Here is a 15,021-nt window from a genome sequence, read left to right as displayed (position 1 = left end):
TTTGTTGTAAGTTTCCCTAAGCACAGATAAGTGCTACAAAAACATGAATTGATTGCTGTTCAGATACTATCTAAAGATAATATAAACCCAAAGTTTATAAGTTACAAAACTCTCCTAAACCATTTGAGGTTCTGAATTTGTTACAACTCAAGTATTAAGTGTCGATAACAATGTCGCAACAGACGACGTCTAAAGTACCTATAATAAATTTAGAGAAAATAAATAAAATAAACGACTGTATAAAAGGTCTGGCTCCCATATTCCCATCAAAAATGTTTTACCGTTATCGAAACATGTCGTGGTATAAACACTTCATACGTCTTGCATCCACGTTGCCGGTGGCAGATAACCTGTACAAATCATGCATTAAGACGAAGTGAATACAAAAGGTTCCAATGAAAAATTGCCCCCACATACTTCGCCACTTACGAGCCTTTAGCGGGCCGCAGTGCGCGGTCAACAGCTATGTTCAAATGGATGTGGTAAATTGACATTTCTCTAATTTCTAAAGGCATAAGGAAAAAGTGATCATTTCCCATTACCAAAATAATAGGAAAAATATGAAAGTTGAGTATGTTTTGTTTCATCTTATTTCTTTTATGTCACAATGAACAGCTTAAAAATTATGAACGTACCTAACCTTTTTTTCCCTTTAGTTCTTTTCAATCCGGGTGATTGACATTTTTATAGGAACAATCAGGATCTTTGCCCGTCAATCCTGTCATTATTAGAATAAAAAAAAAAGTATTAGTACTTACACAAGTAAAACATAAGCTCACAACAACCTACTGCATTCTTTTAAACGTATGAACTACGCTGGGGAAGGTGACTGGTCTTGTAGTTAATTGGCTAACCGTCGTCACAGTATTCGCATTTAAAATTATATTTCTTCCAAATGTGACAAAATGTGAGCTGCATGGATTTGCTATTCTCATTTAGTATTTAAATCATTTTCCATTCCTTTATTTGTTTTCTTTAATAATCAGTCTAATCTGTTGATACTTTAAATATACATAAACAGCCTATATACGTCCCACTGCTGGGCACAGGCCTCCCCTCAATCAACCGAAGGGGCTTAAAATATAATCTACTTAAAATTTTGAACGTAGAGTCTTTCTTTGCCATTTACTTGTTAAGTTGGGCACATAAGAGTATTTATTTTATGATGCTTTATTGCATTATGCTTAATAAACAACCGTAAAATAAATTAACACTGTAAGTAATGCTTGTTTTAGTAGCTGTTAAGAGAAATCGGTGTTGTTATAAAAAATATATATTTATTGTCCTGTCAACCCACCCACAATTACGGTATGCCTTATCAGCTTTCACGGATTATCTTCGCACATCAACAGTTTAATACGTTTCTATCTGATTTTCTCTCCATTATTTAGACATTTGTAGATGTCAGGCCTACAATGGTACTGATTGGCCCTTTGCCCCACACAGTGCTTAGCCAGTAACATAGTATGCATTACCACCGTGGTTAGAGCCCTGGTACCTTATACATTTCTACATTGCTATATTATTTTTCTAAGGGCTTAAAGGTCTCCTATACTGGTCGAAACCTATTAATATTTATTAAGAGAAAGGCATTTTGTTTGCGCCTATTGTAATTTGGCCCTTTTTGGTTTTTGCTGTGTGTTGCGTAAGTTGTTGAATTTTAATAAATAATGGCTTTGTTTTGGTTTTTGTATAATTTGTGTAGATTATAGTTTTGTCATTTTGACAGGCGTAGGGATTGGAAACCTCTTTAACCTACGTTTCATAATTTTAGAGAAAATATCCACGTGTTTTTGAAGAGTCGTTATGTCACGCCACGATGTCAACAAAATTTACTAAAACCAAGGCATTTTAACCAAGTTTGAAAGGTGTTTCTTATTTTGCCCAGTAGTATGAGCAAAAAAAATTTTGTTGTAGACCATGCAGTAGGGTTTGTACTTTTTCAGTCTAATACAGATAATTTGCAGGGTTCGCAGATAGCATCAGTTAATTATGTTCATACACTAGTATAAAATACATACCTGTCACGCAAAAGACTGCGGAAAATGAAAAAAGGAAAAGGCAGCCTATGCCCAGCAGGGGGATCTTATAAGCCAGCTAGAATAGGTTTTTTTATATATTGTTGTGTTTATTACAAAGCCTTAACTATTGTTTTATTTTTTTGCAGAAATCGAAGCCGCCGAAGCTTGCAAATGGCTGCGAGCCGCTGGCTTCCCACAATATGCCCAGATGTACGAAGGTGAGTGCTAAGCAACCAATGGTACTTACACAATATAATAGAATAGTTATCTAGTTTAGGTCAAAGATAAATTACAAAATAGTACCACGTGCTGGTAACTAAGTAACTAGATAATAAATAGGTAGGTAGTGGTAGGTTGGTAATAGGTAGGTCTGAATAAAAACATGTTTGATATTTTTTATCACGACAATCAATAAAGCTGAATTGAACTCTTAGATGAATTATATGTGAACTTTATTTCGTTCATAAGATAAATACCATTCACAAGTTCATTATAATACATTTATTTATTTGTAGTACTCACACAATAGGACGAACGAAAGAGGCTTAATAAGGGACATAGACTATAAGTCAGCACGTCTCTTAAAAAAATATTTAATCCAGCTGTCTTTCATGAAGAGAGAAATATGAGGTGTTAATAAAAATCATGTAAAGTATGTACCTACTTCCAAATTCTCAATAGCAAAATAAATTACGAAACTATTGCTTAGGATTCATTATTTAGTCTTTCTAAAACCTACTGCTATAATCTGAAACTAAGTCCTAAAACAGCTTTTGAATTTGTAAAGTAAAATATAACTCATATTTCATACATTCTTTAAAGACATGATCGTTTCATGATCATCATTTTATTAGCCGTAAAGGAATTAAGAAGCCAGTGAGGTGTTTTTGTAAATGAAAAATATTAAGTTGAAATCAAAGAACATTTTAATGATAGCTTTATGTAAGTAGTCATTAGGCGAGAAGCCTCAGCGCTGCTCATTTATTCGCCCACCAACATTATTACGCGGCGTCTCTACTTCTACAATAAGTCACATTAAAAAAATGGAAACGAGAGCCAATTAATAAAAATAGGGATAATTTTCCTTATTGTATTTCCTTGGTTATTATTTACAACATATTATTTTAAATATTTTTTTTTATTAATATTTTTCAGTAACTTTATTAGGATGTCATTTTATTACATGCCTTCAAGTCAGCATATTTTTTTTAAACCCGTCCAGTTTCTATACGTGCACATGTCACTAGTCAGAAAGCCAATTGGAATTTAATTCAAGTAAATTTTTAAATTCTCACCGATGAAATACAACAAAGTACCTAACTGTAAAACACCACTAACTGTGTGTACTTACTGTGTATTTGTTTTGTATATTGTGTGCAATAAAGTATATTTGATTTGATTTTAAAATAGCAGTTTTATAATAAGTCTCAATTTTACAATAATATAACAATATCTCTGAGAAATTCACCTTAGAATGGTCTGGAATAATACAGTCCTGACCTGTCCCTACGAATACATTAATCATTCTTACCACAATGCAAGTTTCCCAGAACATAGGATGATTTCTAGTATACTTGGGGGTTAAAAAAGCCAGATCGAAGCAATTCATTCAAAAAAGCAATGCTGCATTTGACATTCGCGCATGTAAAAGTAAGTGCGCAATGCAAACAAATGTCAAATAGCAATATTGCTTTCTTAGATGAATTGCTTCAATGTGGCCATTTTAACCCCCCCTTACCTAATAGTCTCTCCTCATAGCCGCGTCATAAACTGACACTCAGATGTCATTTCTGTTAACAAAACCTCGCAATAGACATCATCATTATCATCAGCCTATTAAAGTCCCCACTGCTAATGCAGCTGGGACCAACGGCTTAACGTGCCTTCCGAAGCACGGAGGAGCTCGTGATATTTTTTTTTTTGTGGTCACCCATCCTATAACCGGCCTTTGCAAAAGTTGCTTAACTTCAACAATCGCAGACCGAGCGCGTTTACCGCTGCGCCACCGAGCTCCTCTGTTATATTATATGATCTGTGGTTATATTATTACCCAGATTTAAATTAATTGAACCAATTCGAGGTTCGATATAAATATCGGTCGCCTCATAATGAAAATCGGGTAAACCCGTGCTTGTGCCATGCTCACACTCTATTACACAAACACCATGGCTATAACATCTTATACACTAATATCTCCACGGCAAACCAGCAAGGTACCTCCTACTTCTACTAGGTAACATATTGTGACCTCAATAGATTTTTTTGTAGGTAACTGAGAGCGTTGCACATACTTATATTATTCTCCCATTTTAAAATATTGAAGAACTATAAACAACAGACACTAAAATCATGTGACATAACGTATGATAATTTTAGAAGAAAGTCATATCTTATCTGAATGTAAACTATGTTGGTGCAGGTTATAAAAAAATATAACCGTCACGTCACTAAACATCCTGTATCGTAATACAAATAGATAACGAACCCCAGCTGTGGAGATGAAGCCAAATCCTTCTCAATTGACCGCTATTCTTACCATTTATTAAAGATAGAATGTTATGGATACTCTTTATACGCATAACATTTTAATAGGGACCCAGTCGGGTTCGCTTGATATATTTTTTACCCTATGAGTAGTCTCCTTAGATAAATTACAGACTACCTTTTACACTGCCTGGATATCTATTGGAGTTAGTATTGCTAAGAGTATATAGTACAACCTACGCGGGTGTTTAAATTTTACGCTGTGATAGACAATGAGAACCTATACCCTAATGTTCTACATTAATACTTTTTCGTTCATTAAAAAAGAAAACATTATCTGTGTATGTGCACCATGTCTATTTCTCTGGCTTTTCGGCGGGAAACGGGAACGTGACAGTTGCTTTCTTCATTGAGTAATCTAAATAATTAATATGAAGTGGTGTTTTGTGGTTAATGATCGCATTAAGTTAGTCGGAAGACATTCGCGAGTGTTATTATATTGGAGTAAGTATTCAATAAACAAAGTGTATCTGCCTATTTTCGCTTCGTGCCGGGAAGCCGCTTCATAACTCAAAAGTTTATGCGGACTTTTGAGTTAATTCGTTTGGGGTTCGGAGTAGGAGTCTACTCCGAGGGTGGGGGCTTAGGTTTCATCATCATCACCTTTCATCATTTCATTAATCATCAAGAAAAAAAATACGTCAGACATGGCTGTATGGGCATAGTTCCTTTTGCCTTACCCTTCGGGGAAAACCAAAACAAAAAAATGTCTATTTCTCTTCTGATAAATTCTCCATAACCAAATAAATGTTATATAATAGATAACTAACGCTAATATTGGGTCTAGTGCCTGTATTACGTCCTAAACTATTTATATCGCATACATAAGAAATACACACAACTCAATTCTATTCCTCCATTGTACGTAGTTACCTACTTCATATTTAAGGAGACAAAATGTACAGCCATCCGAAACCAAAATCAGTACGGGCGGCACGGATTCCGACGCGAATGGTCGAGGGCTTTGTCCATTAGCAGTCGTACGACGTTTATCCACGTAGATATATAGATTATTCTTCAATGTCCTTGATATAAATTGCGCCGCGGGCGCTGGGTGTTAAAAAAATGCAACTTGTGATGTCACATGTACAAGAAAAAAAAAATATCTGGATGACATTGAAAAACAGATTTAAAATATTTTCTGCGTGTTCAAGAGACGAGTCTATTGCAATAAATAAATTTGGTCGTGTGTGAGTCGGATAATATACTAAGACGATACGTCATCATCATCATCATCAGCCTATTAACGTCCCCACTGCTGGGGCACGGGCCTTCCCTATGGATGGATAGGGAGATCGGGCCTTAAACCATTACGCGGGCCCAGTGCGGATTGATGGTTATTAACGACTGCTAATGCAGCCGGGACCAAGGACTTAACGCGCCTTCCGAAGCACGGAGGAGCTCGAGATAAAAACTTTTTTTTTTGTGGTCACCCATCCTATGACCGGCCTTTGCGAAAGGTGCTTAACTTCAACAATCGCAGACCGAGCGTGTTTACCGCTGCGCCACCGAGCTCATCGAGACGATACGTAATCTGTGAAAATTTCAAATAGCTACCGCCTATTATTGTTCAATAGATTTAGGACAGACGGACAAACAGACCGACAGACAGACGGACGGTAGTACGGTAGGTACGGCACCCTAAAACAGTCAACTGTATTTATAGTTAGTCAAGAGCACGCACGGAACGAAACGGGGACATAATAGGGTATGTTCACGTTATGACATCGTCTGCAATGACAACATGAAGTAAATTATCCTCTAATAGACCACAGAGCTGGCTAGTCTGGTGGTGCACAGTCACTCCTTCACATTTACGAGGTAAACACGCCATTATGTGATCCAATATGGAAGTTAAATGCATACTTATGAATCCAGAGTCATGAATTATCATTTGCTTTTCGTTTCCTTTTCTTAGAAAAGTTGTGAATCATTTTACTAGGTAACTCTAAAAGGACATTAGTCATTAGTTGTTTTAAAGTCCTTTTCCACAATGACTTACTAGGATAAACAAGATTAGTTAATTAATTAGTAAAACTACGTACTCGAAACGGTTTATCACATTACAATATTGTTTGAAGTTACACTATTATTAAGTTAAACAACCCCAAGACATCAGAAAGTACCTACTTGAATAAAAATCTGAATATGGTAAAAGAGCTATAAACTATGACATAAACGAGTATCTATAGGACAAAACTATTTGAAACGATACTCGAAATCACTAGCTTTCTTATTATTATATCCTGCGATTTATTTTATAACAGCTTTAATTTATTTACATCGAAGCGTCATTGCGCCCGTGCATAAATAAGGCATAAAAGAAAATTCAATCCAATAAAATGGAAATTGAGTAGTACTAGAGATAATTTTGCACAATTTAAAGACATCTCTACGTTTCTACGCATTTCTAATGCTGTATAATATTATAATATTGAACATGGAGTCGCATTACTTAAATTCTTTACGACATCCTTTTTTGCGGAATCATTCATTTCGTCAAGGTCTTTTGCCTAATCTAAACGATAAGATAACACAAAAGTGTGTTTACATTTTGACGTCGAGTATTGACAATACGTAATAAATAAACCTCTAGTATACACTTCTCATCAAAAAATTCGAAACACTTCCGTTTTCATTGTTTCTGTCCGAATTTAACACAAAAAAGAATTCATACGATGAAAAAAAATACATAAATGTATAGCTGGCAGTTTGGCCATTACAGTAATAAGCGAAAATTCTAAATTCAAAATTAGAATTTCATTTGTTTATCTTATAAACGAAATGAATCACTGTTTTGAGACAAATGTGTGTTTAGGGTTGGAGTACATTTAGCGTTTAAAAACTAAAAATTGGCGCCTATCCTTAAACTTTTTGTTTTTTATTTCAATACTGTGACTTTGGGACGTCTGAAAAAAGGTTTTTTTTCTAAAACGTATGGATACTTCGCCCACAGAAGCCGCCCAAGTTGTGGCATTGCTGGATTCTGGCCTTAGTCAGCGTGTTGTGGCTGCAAGACTGCATCTAAGCCTGTCATCTGTTCATAGAGTCTATAAACGTTATCGGGAGACTGGTTTGTTCACGCGCCGTTCAGGATCTGGCAGGAATCGGGTCACTTCTGAGCGAGATGATCGATTTATTGTAACAACTTCTTTAAGAAATCGACGCCTTAACGCTTTTCAACTGCAGCAGCGGCTTCGTGTTGTACGAAGGGTGGCTGTAAGTGACTCTACAATTAGAAGAAGGTTGAAGGATCGTGGAATGGTACCGCATAAGCCAGCAAATGGGCCGAAATTAACTGCAGACCATCGAAGAGCGCGCCTTAACTTTGCACGTGAGCACCTAAATTGGTCATACCTACAGTGGAGCAAAGTTCTCTTTTCTGATGAGTGTAAAATTATGCTGTATGGTAACGACGGAAGGAACAAGGTCTACAGAAGAGACGGAGAACGCTATGCACAATGCTGCATTGAAGAAAAGGTCAGCTATGGTGGCGGTTCGTGGACGGTTTGGGGAGGAATCAGCGCCGACGGTAAGACAGAGCTTGCTTTCGTGTCTGGGCCACGTCTGCCTGCACTAAACTGTCATCGGTACGCCGAAGAGTGTCTCGAGCCTCATGTGATGCCCTATGCACATTTTATTGGCAACGGCTTCATATTCATGCACGACAATGCTAGGGCTCACACCGCGGGCGTCGTACGAGATTATCTTAACGAAGTCGATATCTCTATTATGGAATGGCCAGCAAGAAGCCCGGACATGAATCCCATTGAACATCTGTGGGATGAATTAAAGAGACGAATTCGAGCAAGAGATCCTGCCCCAGAAACACTTAGCCAGCTGCAAGATGCAATCCAAGAGGAATGGGACAATATACCACAGCATGTGATCGTGACTCTCATCCGATCGATGAAGAACCGTATGGAAGCAGTAATTAGAGCTCGGGGAGGGAATACAAGTTATTAAATAAACGTTTTTTAGCTTTTTTTTTCATTTACGTGTGTTGTTTTATCCATTTCCTTTATACTCCATACGGAATAAAAATGACTCATTTAACAAAATACGAAACCTATGAAAAATTCATTTAAATTTAGAACATTAACATTAAGATTTGATAAGCTCATATTACTCACTATTAAACGACATTTAACATTTATTCCTAAATGTACACATTTTTCTGATAATCCTGACAAAACGTAAACTTGCAAGGTGTTTCGATTTTTTTGATGAGAAGTGTATTTTGTACCCAATTAAGTAAACGCAAAAAAAAATATATGTCTCCGTGTTATTCCGTGCAAGTAGAATAGTTAATGGTACTTACATTAAGACATGCTAAGAAAAAAAAACAAATATAGCAGCCTCTACTAACGTCGCGTCGCACAATATAGTTTAAATATAAAAACTTTAAAATAGATGTACAAAAACCAAACAATGGCATCGATTTTTAAATGAGACTATTTACAGTAAGTTTTGTTAAAAAAAGACCACATTCTAATAAAAAAACATAAAGTGAAAGTGTCCGCCCACCGCTATTCTATACCCAAAAGGGCCCTAACTTGACAGTAAATGATAGTTTACGTCATTCCAAAACCAAACAAAACACAACCGATTAGCCTTATCTCCAATACAGGTAAACAATTCTTGAAAATGACTAAATTCTTTTCAACTGATTGCAACTCTATATTCTATATTATACCTTAAAACTTTTGGGTAGAGCTTAATATCCCTTTAGCAACTTAATGTGAAGAGGAATATCGCCAAGGTAATATTTCACATTAATGATAAATTTGGCTAAATGACAATAGACTGTAGAGCTTTGGAATAAAAGTCATTTTTAGCGTTGGAACTTTAACAACAACTGCATTTAAACCGCAAGGACTGTAGGGGGTCAGTTTTTTGACAAGCGAATAAAAGATATCTGTCAAAATATTTTTTGGGCTCTGATTAGTTCAGGTAAATTATCCAGTGCATATTTGTGCGTTGCCGGGGACTGTCCTTATTACGGAGACCAGTCGAATATATTACTTCGGTGATCAGCTGTTTGAAGTGATTAAGTTTAGATTTAAAGTTCGACGTAAAGTATATGAAAGTTGACTATAAGGTAAGATTTTTATACCTATTTTAGATAAAAAATATTCCGGGCATTCACTGTTTCTATGTAAGTTTGGATAGATTAATATACTAGTTATATGCCTCATTACCAAGGGTCAATAAATTTTAGAGCCTGTAACCCATACGACATGTCCATGAAGAGTCGTAAAATGAAGTTATTTTTGTGCGTAAAACACTCATAATATTATTTCTCAGTCCTCAGCCAAGTACGCTCATGTAATAGGCGAAATTCTCTAGGGAACTTAGTTTTTGCGGTATAACATTTCTACGATACGTTGCTTACATTTATCGCCTTTAATAAAAATCGTTAATATTATACATAATTTATTATTATTTACTTTATTCTGGTTTTACAAAAATATTTTTTGTTCTTACCCTATTTTTAGCAGATCATAACAGTTACATCCGTAGCTTAGTGGTTCCACAGATCAGCCTGAACATACATGGTCGGTGTTCCATGGATTTCCATATACTTACCCAAAAAAAAACCAAATTACTAGACATTCATCACCCAATATCTTCGGAACATTATATATATAATAATATAAAATTAATTACGAATGTAAAACAAATAAAACTTGTAGGAAACATTTAATATTCTCGCGCGAAATTTACGTCCTAAAAGGAAATTTTAATGAAATTTCCTGTCCCTTTTCTCATTTTACCCCTCTCCCGACTCTCGTAATGATTTTTTAACCCACGTGCCAGTTTTCCATGTTCATTACAAACTGACGTTTTAAATTTGAACAGTTTTCTTATTAAAACTGACCAGAACAGGTTGTACCGATTTTTTTTAAATTGTTGTGGAAAATGGAACAAGGCTTTCAATATATCGGGACAAACAAAAACACTCTAGTTTTTAACTGAGGCTTACGGCAGCCAACTTTTTTCAGTGACAGGAGTATGAAAATATGGGCAGTAGGCATTACTTATTTTTTTACATCAAAAGGCACATGTGTTGTGGTTCCCATGAGTGTGTCTGGCCTTGGCTATTTCGCATGAAATCATATTACAATACAACGCACAAGCGACAACGGTGCAAAAGAATTGTTTGATGTTCTTACTGTAAAGAGTTTGGTCGTTTAAAAATAAATTAACCACCAGTATATAATTTTGTTTCTCTTCTCATTTTAGCTGGAAAGCTAAAATTATAATCATTAAAATTAAATTAAGGTACCTAAGTTGTTTTTACTTTTTAAGTAATAATATCAATTTAAGGTTACAGAGAATGTTAACATAATTATATCAGTACTGCCAGTCTATTAGGGAAACACTGTTTGGAACATTATATTTGCAGCTCGCTGTAATGTTAAGTGTTGCACCAAATACCCATGCATTTAAAATGTACTTGAGTGACCTTAAACCTTAAACCCGCGCAGCTGGGTTCAATTGAATTGTGATGGAATTGATCGAATGCAGTCTTAATAAAACGCTTGTTATACTTACTTTAAAGTTTCCATTCATTTATTGCAAGAAAAGGAAACAAGATTCAACTGATTACGAACAAAGAGGTTTAAGATTAATTTCAATGTAAGACTTTGATCGACGAAGATTTTAAGGACTTATTTTGTAATATTTTTGAAGATAATTTTTTTTGTTTTCGTTTTCCCCGAAGGGTAAGGCAAAAGGAACTATGCCCGCCCATACAGCTATGTCTGACGTATTTTTTTCTTGATGATTAATGAAATGATGAAAGGTGATGATGATGAAACCTAAGCCCCCACCCTCGGAGTAGACTCCTACTCCGAACCCCAAACGAATTAACTCCAAAGTCCGCATAAACTTTTGAGTTATGAAGCGGCTTCCCGGCACGAAGCGAAAATAGGCAGATACACTTTGTTTATTGAATACTCCAATATAATAACACTCGCGAATGTCTTCCGACTAACTTAATGCGATCATTAACCACAAAACACCACTTCGTATTAATTATTTAGATTACTCAATGAAGAAAGCAACTTTCCCGTTCCCGTTTCCCGCCGAAAAGCTTTTTGAAGATAAATTAATTACTTACATTATTTGACATATAGCTTTTTTTACCAAAAATGTGATGAGTATTACTAGTATGTAACTCAGTTACTACAAAAAAGATTAGCTTTATGCCACAAAATAGTGCCTTTGTGGCACTTGAGTGAGAAATTACTTACATGGTACTAATACTCAACATTGTTTCTCCTCTATATATTAGAGGCATATTAGGCAAAGAGCCTTTCTAGACTGGAAGTACTACGTATTCTATCACACTATTTTGATCTGACCGATCCAGTGTTTGTTTGACTCAATAACAACGATTAGCTCTAACCTTGCACTACCTAGAATTAGGTTGACGTAAAACGTCGTCCGTTGCGCTTAATACGGACCGCGGTAACTATGTAACCACATCTTGTTAGTGAGTTAACTACAGTTAATTAGAATGTTTCGTCGCCACAGAATGCGGCGGTTTTGTGGTCGACACTTTGATAGCGCAGCTATTGATGTTACGACTAGGAGGTATGAACACTATAGACATTGATGTATAGTAATTGAAGCTTTAATGACGCAACTGTAAATTTCCCTGGCCAATCGGCCAAGTAGGGTTTCTTGGCTGATCACACAGGGAGCGCTGAAGGCTTTCGCCTCATACGTCCAAAAGGTACACGTCAGTTACAGGCGTCCTCAATTCCTCGTACCTACTTATAAGGAAAAAACGCCGCTCACAACTTTTGCAAGAACAATAGATACAAGCTGCGACAATTATCCAGCACGTGGTAACTTAATATTATGGATAGAAATGAAAATGTTGTTATTATCTTGAAATTAATGTGTCGTCACATAGCCTATGTCATCCGGACCCCATAAATCGCATTGGCCTAGACCATATTATTATGTGACGTCATCACTGAAGCCATTTTGAGGAATAGTAATAATATAATAGGGACTTAAGTGCTACGGTGGATTACATGTAAACACAAATATTCGTACACACATAGATGAAACCCTCCCCTTAAATATTCAATAAAATAAAATTCGAATTGCACCGTTAGCCAAATGGAACATCGATCTGGCGCATCGATTCGATACGTGAGCTTTTGTATCATTGTTCACTTAACAAACCTCGTAGATTTCTGTATGGCTTCAGTTGTTAAAATACAAACAAATAGACAAATGATTTATCTACCTATCTCAATTCAATTAACAGAGTCGGTCACTGTGTCCACTAACAAAGGTTTTCCACCCATTTCTCTTCGTCTCGTTTTGTCGAATGAAGCTGAATCTGCTTTCACTTCAGCAGACAAAGGGACCATATATTTATTTTTGAACCACATGCAATCTCTACACTAACCGTTGATGAAAATAATCACTTCAGGCGATTGCCAACGTCCAGTTACACTCGGGCTTCACAAAGGTAGACAATTTCTTTTGTCAGTTAGAGGATAGTGTAGTTGGATACCCAGTCCTTTTGAAAAGTAAAATACTAGCTCAAACATTCCATGTTGCTTGAACATGCATGTTTCTGTTTTAATTAACAAAGTACAAACTAGTTTCAAATTCTAAGTACACCAGGTTATTTAAGATCCTCCCCGTTAAAGAGTATTTTTCCAAGAACGTTGTTACTAAACGTGTTTTTCTACGGAATAGAGCATTTAATTGGGTCAAAGATAAATTGTAAAATGCTAATCTACAAATAGAAGCCGGTCTAAGATAATCGAAAATTAAATTATTCTTTTTTTTTACTTATTTTCGGATTTAAATTATGAATGAAGTAACAATAGGTACGATGACCATAGAATTTTTTTGGGCAATAGGTCTCTCATTTGCCTAAGTAGTGAAGTAACCTATAACGACGACAAAATGTTTTGCAACGCAGTGTAATTTACTATTATGCATTAATCTACTCACGTGAATACTCTGATGGTACCTAAGTCCAACATCCGTGTCAATATTTGATCAAATATCAGCTAGGTACCACATAACAATAATGAAAAACGCAATTTTTCGTTTACTTACTAGCGACATTCTGCCCGGTAGTAAACTTGAAATTTAATGTAGACTTTCCCTGAACTACTACTCACTGGCAGCTAAATGGTTATGTTGAACTCTTGTGGCGCCGCGAATGAAATCCCCTCACAAAGAGCCGTGGTCACTGGGCCGTACATTCCATTAAATCCTATAAATGGAACCAACCCCGCGCCACAGGAGTGTCGTAATTTGTATGTAGGTACTTATAAAAAAATATATCAATGAAAGAGTCAATATTTTCAACATCAGGCGTTAAATACGTGAGTAGAGTGCTTACTTCAATCACAATATTCATTTAACTTAAACAGTTCATACTTTATATTCCTGTCAGACAATGAAAACGTAAACGCAAATGCATGGCGCCTAAATACTTAAACGTCTCGTTTTGATGCGTCACTGTGGCCCGCCCCTATTGTGCAAGTAATAAACAAAACACTTTTCTCAAGGGACTTGTATTTTAGGAAACGATTATTCGCATTATTAGCAACGTCCAAAAGATAACCTGTTTATTGTGCTATTGTACAAAACGTAAAATTACTCTCTCAGACAATAGACGCAGTTTGGTGGCAAGAACAGCCACTTCATTTAGAATGGCGTCATCACGTCCGTGTACTTTTAAAGATATACTTACTTTTATAATTAAAACAAATTTGACTGCTACGGACATTTTTGTGGGGAAAATGGGTCACATTTTCAATTTCGGTCTGACGTTATTCAGCCAAACCAATGGAGTTTTGTTTTGAATTCCAATAGGAATGTAAGGCTTTTGTGTGAAGCGTGTTGCTTTCAGTTCGTTCGCAGCGCTAGAATAACTTTTAATTAAAACTACGTCAGATCGGAAAGAAATATACGAGACATTTTAACAAAGATAATTTGCTCAACCTTCACAATATATTTTAATTTGAAAATAATTTTATTGTATGTATATGAAATCAACCACGTGGCATTATTTGTTCGTAAAATACCTATCGTTAAAAAAAGTAGAATATGTCCCGAAACCAACACTTACTTTGGTACCTATTGGAAAACTTATTTTTTCTTTATTTAGGAAGAACACGGTTCCTTTGTGTTTTCCCCATAATAACATAATATCATCAGTCTTGTTCACTCTTACACACTACAGGTCGCTGGTAATAGGAAAAATAAAAATAATATACATTTGAGCAGAAATACATTGTAAAAGTGATGAGAAATGATTTAGCTGAATAGATGAATCAATGCCCCCAAAATAACAGTTTACGCGAAACAAAGCCTACCGTGGTTTAGGCCTCCGATTTAGGATGAAAGCGGGAGCGTTCGGGCGAATATTTCACAGTCGGTTGGGTGCGGCTAATTTTATACACGG

The 15,021-nt window shown here is 35.8% G+C and overlaps 1 protein-coding gene across 4 annotated transcripts in view; it reads left to right on the top strand.

The window, feature by feature from the left end:
- The window catches only part of LOC126380555 (rho GTPase-activating protein 7), a 159,692-nt gene that overhangs the window by 105,574 nt on the left and 39,097 nt on the right, over positions 1-15,021 (top strand). For all 4 annotated transcript variants that reach the window (XM_050030044.1, XM_050030043.1, XM_050030046.1 and 1 more), the window contains exon 2: positions 2,168-2,239. In XM_050030044.1, coding sequence (XP_049886001.1) covers positions 2,168-2,239 — 72 coding nt within the window. The remainder of the gene's footprint in view (positions 1-2,167; positions 2,240-15,021) is intronic.

Source organism: Pectinophora gossypiella, chromosome Z (genome assembly GCF_024362695.1).
Source record: "Pectinophora gossypiella chromosome Z, ilPecGoss1.1, whole genome shotgun sequence".
Lineage (NCBI taxonomy): Eukaryota > Metazoa > Arthropoda > Insecta > Lepidoptera > Gelechiidae > Pectinophora > Pectinophora gossypiella.
The sequence above is the reverse complement of the archived record's forward strand: the minus strand, read 5'-3'. Positions and strand labels throughout refer to the sequence as shown.